General features: G+C 45.4%; 1 protein-coding gene across 1 annotated transcript; it reads right to left on the reverse strand.

The window, feature by feature from the left end:
- Positions 1-1,943: 1,943 nt before the first annotated feature.
- On the reverse strand, positions 1,944-15,483 carry LOC124022847 (zinc finger protein 135-like). Its single transcript, XM_046337534.1, has 3 exons — positions 14,462-15,483; positions 7,412-7,783; positions 1,944-2,032 (listed from the first exon to the last, which is right to left on the reverse strand). Exons 1-3 carry the CDS (start codon positions 14,826-14,828, stop codon positions 1,944-1,946), a joined length of 828 nt encoding a protein of 275 aa, XP_046193490.1. The 5' UTR covers positions 14,829-15,483.
- Between the last annotated feature and the right edge of the window lie 794 nt (positions 15,484-16,277).

The following is a 16,277-nucleotide window of genomic DNA, read 5'->3' on the forward strand; positions in this document are numbered from 1 at the left end:
ACCCCCTCACATCGGTTCAACAACTACAGATCACCCCTTTACCCCCCCACATCAGTTCAACAACTACAGATCACCCCTTAAAACCCCCACATCAGTTCAACAACTACAGATCACCCCTTTAACCCCCACATCAGTTCAACAACTACAGATCACCCCTTTAAACCCCCCACATCAGTTCAACAACTACAGATCACCCCTTTACCCCCCCACATCAGTTCAACAACTACAGATCACCCCTTTAAACCCCCCATATCAGTTCAACAACTACAGATCACCCCTTTAAACCCCCACATCAGTTCAACAACTACAGATCACCCCTTTAAACCCCCACATCAGTTCAACAACTACAGATCACCCCCTTTAAACCCCCACATCAGTTCAACAACTACAGATCACCCCTTTAAACCCCCCACATCAGTTCAACAACTACAGATCACCCCTTTAAACCCCCACATCAGTTCAACAACTACAGATCACCCCTTTAAACCCCCCACATCAGTTCAACAACTACAGATCACCCCTTAACCCCCCCCCCACATCAGTTCAACAACTACAGATCACCCCTTTAAACCCCCACATCAGTTCAACAACTACAGATCACCCCTTTATCCCCCCCCAAGTCAGTTCAACAACTACAGATCACCCCTTTACCCCCACATCAGTTCAACAACTACAGATCACCCCTTTACCCCCCACATCAGTTCAACAACTACAGATCACCCCTTTACCCCCCACACATCAGTTCAACAACTACAGATCACCCTTTAAACCCCCCACATCAGTTCAACAACTACAGATCACCCCTTTAAACCCCACATCAGTTCAACAACTACAGATCACCCCTTTAAACCCCCACATCAGTTCAACAACTACAGATCACCCCTTTACCCCCCCCCAAGTCAGTTCAACAACTACAGATCACCCCTTTAAACCCCCCACATCAGTTCAACAACTACAGATCACCCCTTTAACCCCCACATCAGTTCAACAACTACAGATCACCCCTTTAAACCCCCCCCACATCAGTTCAACAACCACAGATCACCCCTTTAAACCCCCCCCACATCAGTTCAACAACTACAGATCACCCCTTTACCCCCCCACATCAGTTCAACTACTACAGATCACCCCTTTAAACCCCCCACATCAGTTCAACAACTACAGATCACCCCTTTAACCCCCCCCCACATCAGTTCAACAACTACAGATCACCCCTTTACCCCCCCCCACATCAGTTCAACAGCTACAGATCACCCCTTTACCCCCACATCAGTTCAACAACTACAGATCACCCCTTTACCCCCCCACATCAGTTCAACAACTACAGATCACCCCTTTTACTGGTGTGTTAATCTTTTACCTCCCGTCTCCTCGGTTTCCTCTTCCTCTTTCACTCTGAACGACTCTTCCTCTTCTTCTTTCACTGTAAAAGCCTCATCCTCCTCTTCTTTCACTGTAAAAGCTTCATCCTCCTCTTCCTTCACTGTAAAAGCCTCATCCTCCTCTTCCTCTTCTACTGTAAAAGCCTCTTCCTCTTCCTCTTTCACTGTAACATCCTCCTCTTCCTCTACTTCTGTTACTGTGACATCCTCCTCTTCATTCTCCTCTTTCACGACAACATTCAGCCACAGACCCTCTTTCTCCGTCCAGCAGACCTCCTCCTCCTCTTCATCAGGAGGAGAGTAGCTTGGTGAACTCATGGTCGGGGGATGAGGGCTAACAGTTAGCTAACAAGGCTAATGCTAACTTAACCAGCCAGCTACAGTTAGCTAACAAGGCTAATGCTAACTAAACCAGCCAGCTAACTAATAACAATAACAACGTAAATATGCAATGAAATTATATAATTAGCTATATTGACAGAAGTCTGCTCAAAACACAGTGGCTAATATACATTAAAACGTCTAAAGAGCTTTACTGGTTCGGTTATATTGTCTGGCAAGCTACCGAGGTGGCCGACTGGATAACTTCTTCTTCTCCAGTATAATAGAGCTCAGCAAAACAGACGTTTTAAGGGGCATACTGCCACCAGCTGGAGGATACGATCAAATCATGGTTGGCTTCATTCTGTACCATTTTTTGTCAAATTAAATAAACTAATAAATCCCTACTAATGTATAACATACAGCCCCCCTCCCCATGAACCCCCCCCAACCAATTTCCCTCGATTATGCTTAGAAATGGTGACCAGATTCAGAGACTATGCTACAGGACTGCTTTGCTATCGCTGATTGGAATATGTTTAGAGACTCTGCTGATAAAATGACAGGGATACCACACACAGAGATATCCCAGACAACCCTGAGACTACCACACACAGAGCTACCACACACAGAGCTACCACACACAGATCTATCCCAGACAACCCTGAGACTACCACACACAGGGCTACCACACACAGAGCTACCACACACAGAGCTACCACACACAGAGCTACCACACACAGAGCTATCCCAGACAACCCTGAGACTACCACACACAGAGCTATCCCAGACAACCCTGAGACTACCACACACAGAGCTATCCCAGACAACCCTGAGACTACCACACACAGAGCTATCCCAGACAACCCTGAGACTACCACACACAGAGCTATCCCAGACAACCCTGAGACTACCACACACAGGGCTACCACACACAGAGCTACCACACACAGATCTATCCCAGACAACCCTGAGAGTACCGCACACAGAGCTATCCCAGACAACCCTGAGACTACCACACTCAGAGCTATCCCAGACAACCCTGAGACTACCACACACAGAGCTATCCCAGACAACCCTGAGACTACCACACACAGAGCTATCCCAGACAACCCTGAGGTTGTGTTGCTACCTTGCTATGTTGTGTTGCTGCCTTGTTGTGTTGCTGCCTTGCTATGTTGTGTTGCTGCCTTGTGTTGCTGCCTTGCTATGTTGTGTTGCTGCCTTGCTATGTTGTGTTGCTGCCTTGTTGTGTTGCTGCCTTGCTATGTTGTGTTGCTGCCTTGTTGTGTTGCTGCCTTGATATGTTGTGTTGCTGCCTTGTTGTGTTGCTGCCTTGCTATGTTGTGTTGCTGCCTTGCTATGTTGTGTTGCTACCTTGTTGTGTTGCTGCCTTGCTATGTTGTGTTGCTGCCTTGTTGTGTTGCTACCTTGTTGTGTTGCTACCTTGTTGTGTTGCTACCTTGTTGTGTTGCTGCCTTGTTGTGTTGCTACCTTGTTGTGTTGCTGCCTTGCTATGTTGTGTTGCTGCCTTGTGATTCTACCTTGCTATGTTGTGTTGCTGCCTTGTGATTCTACCTTGCTATGTTGTTGCTACCTTGTTGTGTTGCTGCCTTGTGTTGCTACCATGTTGTGATGCTGCCTTGCTATGTTGTGTTGCTGCCTTGTTGTGTTTCTACCTTGCTATGTTGTTGCTACCTTGTTGTGTTGCTTCCTTGTTGTGTTGCTACCTTGTTGTGTTGCTGCCTTGCCATGTTGTTGTCATGGTGTGTTGCTACCATGTTGTTGTCATGTTGTGTTTCTTCCATGCTGTGTTGCTACCATGTTGTGTTGCTGCCTTGCTATGTTGTTGTCATGGTGTGTTGCTACCATGTTGTGTTGTTGCCTTGCTATGTTGTTGTCATGGTGTGTTGCTACCATGTTGTGTTTCTGCCTTGCTATGTTGTTGTCATGGTGTGTTGCTGCCTTGCTATGTTGTTGTCATGGTGTGTTGCTACCATGGTGTGTTTCTGCCTTGCTATGTTGTTGTCATGGTGTGTTGCTACCATGTTGTGTTGTTGCCTTGCTATGTTGTTGTCATGGTGTGTTGCTACCATGTTGGGTTGCTGCCTTGCCATGTTGTTGTCTTAGGTCTCTCTATGGACTCAGGGGAATACGAACTACTACTACTATTAATGACCCCATATAACTACATTACAAATACTAATGTGATCAAAAGTATGTGGACACCTGCTCGGGCCACTGATGTTGGGCGATTAGGCCTGGCTCGCAGTTGGCTTCCAATTCATCACAAAGGAGTTTGATGTGGTTGAGGTCAGGGCTCTGTGCAGGCCAATCAAGTTTTTTCCACACCGATCTCAACAAACCATTTCTGTATGGAGAGAGTTTTTCCCCTCTCGTTGCACATTTAACATGCTGGTAGAAATTAGGTAAAACTGATTTAAGTTTGCCTGCATTAAAATCCCCGGCCACTAGGAGCACCGCTTCTTGGTGAGCGTTTTCCTGTTTGCTTATGGCCTCAGAGTTGGTTGAGAGCGGTCTTAGTGCCAGCATCGGTCTGTGGTGGTAAATAGACGGCTACGAATAATACAGATTAAACTCTCTAGGTAGATTTTTCTTTATTTTTTTACCTTTATTTAACCAGGCAAGTCAGTTAAGAACATATTCTTATTTTCAATGACGGCCTGGGAACAGTGGGTTAACTGCCTGTTCAGGGGCAGAATGACAGATTTGTACCTTGTCAGCTTGGGGGTTTGAACTCGCAACCTTCCGGTTACTAGTCCAACGCTCTAACCACTAGGCTACGCTGCCGCCCCAAAGGTAGTGTGGTCTACAGCTTATCATGAGGTACTCTACCTCAGGCGTGCAATACCTTGAGACTTCTTTAATATTATAGACATCGCGCACCAGCTGACCCCTTATACTCTGACCCTCTCTCTCATAGAGGTCCTTTAACATACTGTACACTTAAAAAAAACTAATTTGTCACAACAATCAATTATATAAAATGAATAATAATTAATTGATCCATGATGTATAAATGGTGTTAATTTAAAACAGTAGACGAGAAGGCAGATCATAACATGTATAAATGGTGTCAATTTCAAACAGACAAAAAGGCAAGAGATCATAACCTGACAAAGATATGACATTTAGTGGCAAAAAGTATTCAACCAAAAACACTTGTGATCATAGGGATGTTTGGAGCGTTTATCCGATATAAAAACAAAAAGATTCAAAAGAAATAATAGTATTGCTGTTGTTTGAGTAAATATATCTGATGATACTTTACCCCCAACGTCACATTGGAGTTAAAAAAATATATAATCCATCAAGGATCAAAAGCATTCTGAAAATCAACAAAACATGACAATACTTTTCCTCCCTCGCTCTCCCTCTCTGACCCTCGCTCTCCCTTTCTGACCCTCGCTCTCCCTCTCTGACCCTCGCTCTCCCTCTCTGACCCTCGCTCTCTCCTCCGTCTCTGACCCTCGCTCTCTCCTCCGTCTCTGACCCTCGCTCTCTCCCCCGTCTCTGACCCACGCTCTCTCCTCCGTCTCTGACCCTCGCTCTCTCCCCAGTCTCTGACCCTCGCTCTCTCCTCCGTCTCTGACCCTCGCTCTCTCCCCCGTCTCTGACCCTCACTCTCTCCCCAGTCTCTGACCCACGCTCTCTCCTCCGTCTCTGACCCTCGCTCTCTCCCCAGTCTCTGACCCTCGCTCTCTCCCCAGTCTCTGACCCTCGCTCTCTCCCCCGTCTCTGACCCTCGCTCTCTCCTCCGTCTCTGACCCTCGCTCTCTCCCCCGTCTCTGACCCTAATGGTGTTCATTTTTATAAAACAAACAGACAAAAAGTTAAGAGATCCGAACATGACAACAATATGACATGTAGAACACTGTACATCCCAGTGAGCACAATACGTTAATAAGACGTATTGTCAACGTCTTGTGGTTGACAATACGTTAATAAGACGTATTGTCAACGTCTTGTGGTCATAGGGATGTTTGGAAAGAGCACTTCGTTTATTCTAGATTTTTATAGTAGCTATGAAAACAGATTACAATAATGAAACCTGGAGGCGAGGCTACATGATATGTCTCATACCTACTTTTCCAACATGAACTTCCTCAGGCTTTTGGAGAGCAACTACATCAAAACATCACATTTATTGTCCTGTTCCTCCATCTATAACATTTTCTATGAATGTTCCATTTACAAAATTAAAAATCATTTGAGTTTAGAGCTGTCAAAAGTTGTGGGATTTTGCAATATTATAAATTATATTATTATGAAACAAGTTGAACACAAACACTACGACATCAATAGTTAGATTACAAATAGATCATTACTCTGTGTTTGTCTACCCAGGTCTGGTGTTGGAGATCATTCCACACTCTGTGTTCTACTACCCAGGTCTGGTGTTGGAGATCATTCCACACTCTGTGTTCTACTACCCAGGTCTGGTGTTGGAGATCATTCCACACTCTGTGTTCTACTACCCATGTCTGGTGTTGGAGATCATTCCACACTCTGTGTTCTACTACCCAGGTCTGGTGTTGGAGATCATTCCACACTCTGTGTTCTACTACCCAGGTCTGGTGTTGGAGATCATTCCACACTCTGTGTTCTACACTCTGTGTTCTACTACCCAGGTCTAGTGGAGGTCATTCTACTCTCTGTGTTCTACTACCCAGGTCATTCTACACTCTGTGTTCTACTACCCAGGTCTGGTGTTGGAGATCATTCTACACTCTGTGTTCTACTACCCAGGTCTGGTGTTGGAGGTCATTCCACACTCTGTGTTCTACTACCCAGGTCTGGTGTTGGAGATCATTCTAAACTCTGTGTTTCTCCTGCATGTATTTTCTTGTGTTTTGCCAGGGAGTCTGATCGAATAAAGCTCTTCCCACACTGATCACAGCTATAAGGCTTCTCTCCTGTGTGTTTTCTCTGGTGTCTTCTCAAGTCGCTTGAGGAAGTAAAGCTCATTCCACAGTCGGAGCAGTGGTACGGTTTCTCACCCGTGTGGATTCGTTTGTGTGTAGCCAGGGCAGTCCAGGTGGCGAAACTATCCTCACATACATCACAGCTGTAAGGTTTCTCTCCGGTGTGTGTTCTCTTGTGTACAGTCAGGTTTCCTGGCAAAGCAAAATGTTTCCCACATTGATCGCAGCTATACGGCTGCTCTCCCGTGTGAGTTCTCTGGTGTACAGTCAGGTGTGCCGACTGAGTGAATCTCTTCCCACATTCATCGCAGCTATAAGGCCTCTCTCCCGTGTGTGTTCTCTGGTGAACTGTCAGGTTTGTTGCTGCGGCAAAGCTTTTCCCACATTGATCGCAACTAAAAGTCCTCTCTGTGTGTAACCTCTGGTGTATAGTCAGTTTGTCTAATCCAGCAAAACTCATGCCACAATCTGAGCAGTGGTATAGTTTCTCTCCAGTGTGGATTCTCTGGTGTGATATCAGTCCGCTTGATGTAGTAAAACTCATCCCACAGTCTGAGCAACGGTATGGTTTCTCTACAGTGTACCTTCTCTGGTGTACAGTCAGATCAGCTGTGTGTTCTCTCTGGTGAACTAGATTCAGGTTCCTTGCGGCGGGAAAACTCTTCCCACACTGATCTCCTGTATGTGTTCTCTGGTGTGATATCAGTCCACCTGAGGTAGTAAAACTCATTCCACAGTCAGAGCAGTGGTAAGGTTTCTCACCCGTGTGTGTTCTCTGGTGAATTGTCAGGTTGCCTGACTGAGCAAAACTCTTTCCACATCGATCACAACTGAAAGGTTTTTCTCCTGTGTGTGTTCTCCGATGAGATATCATCTGGCTACGTGTAGTAAAACTCCTTGCACAGTCGGAGCAGCTGTAAGGTTTCTCTCCTGTGTGGATTCTCTGGTGTATTTTAAGATCTGAAGAAGAGGTGAAACTCTTCCCACAGTCAGAGCAGCGGTTAGGTTTCTTCCCTGGTGGTCTCTGCTGGTGTTTCTTGAGGAGTTCTGATCTGGAGAAACTTGTCTCTGCCTCTTCAGCGTCATGAGGTTGTTGAGGCTCCCCAGAGGATCCACGATAGTTCAGTCTCTCTCCTGTGTGAACAACAAAGTTAGACGGTTAAAGGCTGAAATCCACTGTTTATTTGAGGTAAAAGTTGTACAATAATGTACGTCTTTAATGAATGTTTAACCTCACTAGGGTACGTGGGACACTAGCACACGACTAACATCCAGTGAAATTGCAGAATTCAAAAACAGAAATAGTCATTATAAAAATTCATAAAACATGCAAGTTTAAAGATCAACTTCTTGTTAATCCAACCACGGTGTCAGATTTCAAAAAGGCTTTATGGCGAAAGCCATGTGATAATCTGAGAACAGCGCCCAGCAGACAAATCATTACAAACAGTAACCTGCCAAGTAGAGAAGATACACAAGTCAGAAATAGCAATAAAATGAATCACTTACCTTTGATGATCTTCATATTGTTGCACTCACAAAACTCCCATTTACTCAATAAATGTTAGTTTTGTTCGATAAAGTCTCTTTTTATATCCAAAAACCTTATTTTTGTTCATGCGTTTTGTTCATTAATCCACAGGCTCAAAAGCAATCACAACAGCCAGATTAAAAACCCAAATAGTATCCATAAAGTTCATAGAAACATTTCAAACAATGTTAATAATCAATCCTCAGGTTGTTTTTAGTTTTTCACAATGTTTTTTACATTTATTTTACTTTTATTTAACTAGGCAGGTCAGTTAAGAACAAATTAATTGACAGTTAACTGCCTTGTTCAGGGACAGAAAGACCTTGTACCTTGTCAGCTTGGGGATTTGAACTTGCAACCTTCTGGTTACTAGTCCAATGCTCTAACCACTAAGCTACCCTTCCACCCGATGTATTCTGAATATTACAGCGCAAGATCAGGAGTGCTACTCAAGGAAACTCACATTAAGTTTTGTGCCTAGGGGCCTCCCGGGTAGCGCAGTGGTTAAGGGCGCTGTACTGCAACACCAGATGTGACTCTGGGTTCGCGCCCAGGCTCTGTCGTAACCGACCGAGAGGTCCGTGGGGCGACGCACAATACATCGAGAGGTCCGGGTTAGGGTTGGCCGGTAGGGATGTCCTTGTCTCATCGCGCGGGCCGGGCTAACCAAGTTGATTTGCGACAACACAAACATGAATTAGGTACACAACACATCTGGCTTCCGCTGTGCAGTGAAGAAGAAGCAGTGCGGCTTGGTTGGGTTGTGTATCGGAGGACGCATGACTTTCAACCTTCGTCTCTCCCGAGCCCGTACGGGAGTTGTAGCGATGAGCTACTAAAAACAACAATTGGATACCACGAAATTGGAGAGAAAAAGGGGTAAAAAAAAAAACATTTAAATTAAAAATTAAAAAAGCTCTGTGACTATTCACTAATTCACCACCGTGGGGGAAAACTCAGGGGAGTTCTCATAGCAAAAATAGTTGCTTATGAGTGAATTTCACACTACTTTGGATTATAATTGTAAGGCTCGTTTGAATGTCCTGCGTAATATAATGTTTGTGTCATCGCAAATCAAAAAACACTTCAACCAGTAAAATGCGCTTTGGCTAGCCTAGCATTCCAGCTAACAGCTTTGCTACCAGCCTAGCATTAGCATTCTAGCTAACAGCTTTGCTACCAGCCTATGTTAATAAATGTTAGCATTCTAGCTAACAGCTTTGCTACCAGTCTATGTCAATAAGCGTTAGCATTCTGGCTAACATATTTACTACCAGTCTATGTCAATAAGCGTTAGCATTCTGGCTAACATATTTACTACCAGTCTGTCAATAAGCGTTAGCATTCCAGCTAACAGATTTGCTACCATCCTAGCATTAGCGCTAACAACTGCAGCATCCCCCCAAAAATATTTTGCAACTATCACAACCAAATATAATTATTGATAATCAATCAATAATCACAACACTATAAGCCTTTAAGAACCTAGCCTCCCTCTTAATAAAACTCACCAAGTCTTGGGTGTTTCTGAATATAGGATATGAGGTTATCCTAGCCTGTCTCTTAATGAAACTCACCAAGTCTTGGAAGCTTGCTCTTTGCTCAGTTTCTTCTTGAATGTCACATGCTGATTTCCACTTTGTCTCAGAGTTAGGAGATGGTTATTCTCATGTTGGATAGTGAATTAATATCTGTCATGTACTGGATACCTTGCATAACATTAACACACGGGTGACCAGTCTAGAACCTTACAGTTCTAATGGGTGAACAGTCCAGAACCTTACAACTCTAATGGGTGACCAGTCTAGAACCTTACAACTCTAATGGGTGACCAGTCCAGAACCTTACCATCTACAACTCTAATGGGTGACCAGTCCAGAGCCTTACCATCTACAACTCTAATGGGTGACCAGTTCAGAGCCTTTACAACTCTAATGGGTGGCCAGTCCAGAACCTTACAACTACAACTATAATGGGTGACCAGTCCAAAACCTTACAACTCTAATGGGTGACCAGTCCAGAGCCTTACCATCTACAACTCTAATGGGTGACCAGTCCAGAGTCTTACAACTCTAATGGGATACCAGTCCAGAGCCTTACCATCTACAACTCTAATGGGAGACCAGTCCAGAGCCTTACCATCTACAACTCTAATGGGTGACCAGTCCAGAGCCTTACCATCTACAACTCTAATGGGAGACCAGTCCAGAGCCTTACCATCTACAACTCTAATGGGTGACCAGTGCAGAGCCTTACCATCTACAACTCTAATGGGTGACCAGTCCAGAGCCTTACCATCTACAACTCTAATGGGTGACCAGTCCAGAGCCGTACAACTCTAATGGGTGACCAGTCCAGAACCTTACAACTCTAATGGGTGACCAGTCCAGAGCCTTACCATCTACAACTCTAATGGGTGACCAGTCCAGAGACCTTACCATCTACAATTCTAATGGGTGACCAGTCTAGAACCTTACCATCTACAACTAATGGGTGTCCAGTCCAGAGCCTTACCATCTACAACTCTAATGGGTGACCAGTCCAGAACCTTACCATCTACAACTCTAATGGGTGACCAGTCCAGAGCCTTACAACTACAACTCTAATGGGTGACCAGTCCAGAGCGTTACCATCTACAACTCTAATGGGTGACCAATCCAGAGCCTTACCACTCTAATGGGTGACCAGTCCAGAGCCTTACCATCTACAACTCTAATGGGTGACCAGTCCAGAGCCTTACAACTCTAATAGGTGACCAGTCCAGAGCCTTACAACTCTAATGGGTGACCAGTCCAGAGCCTTACAACTCTAATGGGTGACCAGTCCAGAGCCTTACAACTCTAATGGGTGACCAGTCCAGAGCCTTTACAACTCTAATGGGTGACCAGTCCAGAGCCTTACCATCTACAACTCTAATGGGTGACCAGTCCAGAGTCTTACAACTAATGGGATACCAGTCCAGAGCCTTACCATCTACAACTCTAATGGGTGACCAGTCCAGAGCCTTACCATCTACAACTCTAATGGGTGACCAGTCCAGAGCCTTACCATCTACAACTCTAATGGGTGACCAGTCTAGAACCTTACCATCTACAACTCTAATGGGTGACCAGTCCAGAGCCTTACAACTCTAATGGGTGACCAGTCCAGAGCCTTACCATCTACAACTCTAATGGGTGACCAGTCCAGAGCCTTACCATCTACAACTCTAATGGGTGACCAGTCCAGAGCCTTACAACTCTAATGGGTGACCAGTCCAGAGCCTTACAACTCTAATGGGTGACCAGTCCAGAGCCTTACAACTCTAATGGGTGACCAGTCCAGAGCCTTACAACTCTAATGGGTGACCAGTCCAGAGCCTTACAACTCTAATGGGTGACCAGTCCAGAGCCTTACAACTCTAATGGGTGACCAGTCCAGAGCCTTACAACTCTAATGGGTGACCAGCCCAGAGCCTTACCATCTACAACTCTAATGGGTGACCAGTCCAGAGCCTTACAACTCTAATGGGTGACCAGTCCAGAGCCTTACCATCTACAACTATAATGGGTGACCAGTCCAGAGCCTTACCATCTACAACTCTAATGGGTGACCAGTCCAGAGTCTTACAACTCTAATGGGATACCAGTCCAGAGCCTTACCATCTACAACTCTAATGGGTGACCAGTCCAGAGCCTTACCATCTACAACTCTAATGGGAGACCAGTCCAGAGCCTTACCATCTACAACTCTAATGGGTGACCAGTGCAGAGCCTTACCATCTACAACTCTAATGGGTGACCAGTCCAGAGCCTTACCATCTACAACTCTAATGGGTGACCAGTCTAGAACCTTACCATCTACAACTCTAATGGGTGACCAGTCCAGAGCCTTACAACTCTAATGGGTGACCAGTCCAGAGCCTTACCATCTACAACTCTAATGGGTGACCAGTCCAGAGTCTTACAACTCTAATGGGATACCAGTCCAGAGCCTTACCATCTACAACTCTAATGGGTGACCAGTCCAGAGCCTTACCATCTACAACTCTAATGGGAGACCAGTCCAGAGCCTTACCATCTACAACTCTAATGGGAGACCAGTCCAGAGCCTTACCATCTACAACTCTAATGGGTGACCAGTCCAGAGCCTTACCATCTACAACTCTAATGGGTGACCAGTCCAGAACCTTACCATCTACAACTCTAATGGGTGACCAGTCTAGAACCTTACAACTCTAATGGGTGACCAGCCCAGAACCTACCATCTACAACTCTAATGGGTGACCAGTCCAGAGCCTTACAAATCTAAGGGGAGACCAGTCCAGAACCTTACCATCTACAACTCTAATGGGTGACCAGTCCAGAGCCTTACCATCTACAACTCTAATGGGTGACCAGTCCAGAGCCTTACCATCTACAACTCTAATGGGAGACCAGTCCAGAGTCTTACCATCTACAACTCTAATGGGTGACCAGTCTCTCTCTTTTCCATTCAGACAGCAGTGAATCTCATACCATTACCAAACTTCTGCTGCTCCAGGAGCCTCTCTGGTAATGGTATGGCTTCCTAAAACCCTATTCCAGGGTCTGGACCAGTCCAGGAGCCTATCTGGTAATGGTATGGCTTCCCAACACCCTATTCCAGGGTCTAGACCAGTCCAGGAGCCTCTCTGGTAATGGTATGGCTTCCCAACACCCTATTCCAGGGTATAGACCAGTCCAGGAGCCTCTCTGGTAATGGTATGGTTTCCCAACACCCTATTCCAGGGTCTAGACCAGTCCATGAGCCTCTCTGGTAATGGTATTGCTTCCCAACACCCTATTCCTGAGACTAGACCAGTCCAGGAGCCTCTCTGGTAATGGTATGGCTTCCTAACACCCTATTCCAGGGTCTAGACCAGTCCAGGAGCCTCTCTGGTAATGGTATGGCTTCCCAACACCCTATTCCAGGGTCTAGACCAGTCCAGGAGCCTCTCTGGTAATGGTATGGCTTCCCAACACCCTATTCCAGGGTCTAGACCAGTCCAGGAGCCTCTCTGGTAATGGTATGGCTTCCCAACACCCTATTCCAGGGTCTAGACCAGTCCAGGAGCCTCTCTGGTAATGGTATGGCTTCCCAACACCCTATTCCTGGGTCTAGACCAGTCCAGGAGCCTCTCTGGTAATGGTATGGCTTCCCAACACCCTATTCCAGGGTCTAGACCAGTCCAGGAGCCTCTCTGGTAATGGTATGGCTTCCCAACACCCTATTCCAGGGTCTAGACCAGTCCAGGAGCCTCTCTGGTAATGGTATGGCTTCCCAACACCCTATTCCAGGGTCTAGACCAGTCCAGGAGCCTCTCTGGTAATGGTATGGCTTCCTAACACCCTATTCCTGGGTCTAGACCAGTCCAGAAGCCTCTCTGGTAATGGTATGGCTTCCCAACACCCTATTCCTGGGTCTAGACCAGTCCAGGAGCCTCTCTGGTAAATGTATGGCTTCCCAACACCCTATGCCAGGGTCTATGTAAACAGCTGCCAACAAGGTCTCTCAGTTGCCCCGCTGGTTCTAAGAAGAGAGACGTTGTTGGCAACTGTTTACATATGGACCCAGGGTATTGGGAATCCAAAGAGGCTCCTAGCTTTGCCTACTAATTGCGTACTAATTGGTTGATGATGTCATTGGAAACACCTTAATCTTCATCTGTCTTTTTTTTACTACAAAACAAAGAAACTCACCATTTTCACAAACTATTTATAAACACAAACTACAGTTGAAGTGGAAACGTTTACATACACCTTAGCCAAATACATTTAAACTCAGTTTTTCACAATTCCTGACATTTAATCCTAGTAAAAAAATCCCTGTCTTAGGCCAGTTAGGATCACCACTTTATTTTTAGAATAATAGTAGAAAGAATGATTTATTTCAGCTTTTATTTATTTTATCAGATTCCCAGTGGGTCAGAAATTTCTCATACACTCAATTAGTATTTGGTAGCATTGCCTTTTAAATTGTTTAACTTGGATCAAATGTTTCGGGTAGCCTTCAAAAAGCTTCCCACAATAAGTTGGGTAAATTTTGGCCCGTTCCTCCTGACAGAGCTGGTGTAACTGAGTCAGGTTTGTAGGCCTCCTTGCTCGCACACGCTTTTTCAGTTCTGCCTACACATTTTCTATATGATTGAGGTCAGGGCTTTATGATGGACACTCCAAAGAACTCAGAACTCTCATCTTCCTAAAACTCACTAGATTCTAGAACTCTCATCTTCCTAAAACTCACTAGATTCTAGAACTCGTCTTCCTTAAGACAGTACTTACCGGTGTTAATCAGATCACCTGACTCCTCTTCCAATATGACAGTTATCTCTCCCTCTTTCTCCTCCTTCACTCCAAAAACTGCAACCTCCTCTTTTACAGTCACATCCACCTCCTCTTCTTTCACTCTGATCGGGTCTTCCTCTTCTTCTTTCACTGAAACGTCTTCCTCTTCTTCTTTCACTGTAACAGCCTCACCTTCTACTTCTTGTTTTACTGTGACAACCTCCTCTTCCTCTACATTTGTTACTGTAACATCCTCCTCTAGATTCTCCTCTTTCACGACAACGTTCAGCCACAGACCCTCTTTCTCCGTCCAGCAGACCTCCTCCTCCTCTTCATCAGGAGGAGAGTAGCTTGGTGAACTCATGGTCGGGGGATGAGGGCTAACAGTTAGCTAACAAGGCTAATGCTAACTTAACCAGCCAGCTAACAGTTAGCTAACAAGGCTAATGCTAACTTAACCAGCCAGCTAGCTGACTAATAACAAGGTAAATAGGAAATTAAATTAGATAATTAGCTAAACGACAGAAATGTGTTCAAAACAGAGTGGCTAATATACCAGAAAGCGCCTAAAGAGATGGGACGGTTCCGCTATGTTGGTTAGCAAGCTACGGAGATGGCTGACCAGCTGTTGTTGTCTTTCTTCTTCTAGATTTTATTTAACCGACCGAGAGGTGCAAACACCGCCCCCTACTGTACTGGAGTGTGAGTCCGGTTACGACCCATCACTACCGCTATAATCTTCTCTTATCTAACCCTGTATATCTAACTAAATAAAATAAATCCCTACAAACTAAACGTCTCCCATCACCACCACCCAATCCTATTCCCAGTCCAAACGTCTCCCATCACCACCACCCAATCCTATTCCCAGTCCAAACGTCTCCCATCACCACCACCCAATCCTATTCCCAGTCCAAACGTCTCCCATCACCACCACCCAATCCTATTCCCAGTCCAAACTACTCCCATCACCACAACCTAATCCTATTCCCAGTCCAAACGTCTCCCATCACCACCACCCAATCCTATTCCCAGTCCAAACTACTCCCATCACCACCACCCAATCCTATTCCCAGTCCAAACTACTCCCATCACTACCACCCAATCCTATTCCCAGTCCAAACGTCTCCCATCACTACCACCCAATCCTAATTCCCAGTCCAAACTACTCCCATCACTACCACCCAATCCTATTCCCAGTCCAAACGTCTCCCATCACTACCACCCAATCCTAATTCCCAGTCCAAACGTCTCTGACCCTGTCATACAACCTCTCCCTGTCTACATCATTAGATTTCCCCAACCCATTCCCTCTACCATACAGCCCCATTACCCATTCCAGAGCCCTTGTTCCTCTATCAATTCAAAAGAGAAATTAAATTCCGAATTAAATTCCGTATGCCCTCATCTTAATCCATAGATCACATAACTCCATCCCTTCTGTTACCAAGACACGATGACACGATCGCCCGTACAGATTTCCTTGTATCGCGGGGGGGTGAATGTTAGAGACAGAGGCATTGATGCGAGTATCCAGTCTTGTTCAGTACATCACAACCCAACCGGGTATCTCAAGCACACCGGTAAAGCCCACGAGTTGCAGTAACGAACATTTACCAACAGATGGCATCATTGTGCCATCTTACAACCATAACGGGGGGGGGCAGTACGAAAGCGAATGCACTCACTACGGTTAGTCGCTCTGTCTGCTTTATTAAATGACTAAAATGTAAAAATGTTCAATAAATTATAATAAATTAAATAAAATAACATGTTTTTCAGAAGGTTTTAATTTCCTCACAACTCCACCTGT

Source organism: Oncorhynchus gorbuscha, unplaced genomic scaffold, assembly GCF_021184085.1.
Source record: "Oncorhynchus gorbuscha isolate QuinsamMale2020 ecotype Even-year unplaced genomic scaffold, OgorEven_v1.0 Un_scaffold_1454, whole genome shotgun sequence".
Lineage (NCBI taxonomy): Eukaryota > Metazoa > Chordata > Actinopteri > Salmoniformes > Salmonidae > Oncorhynchus > Oncorhynchus gorbuscha.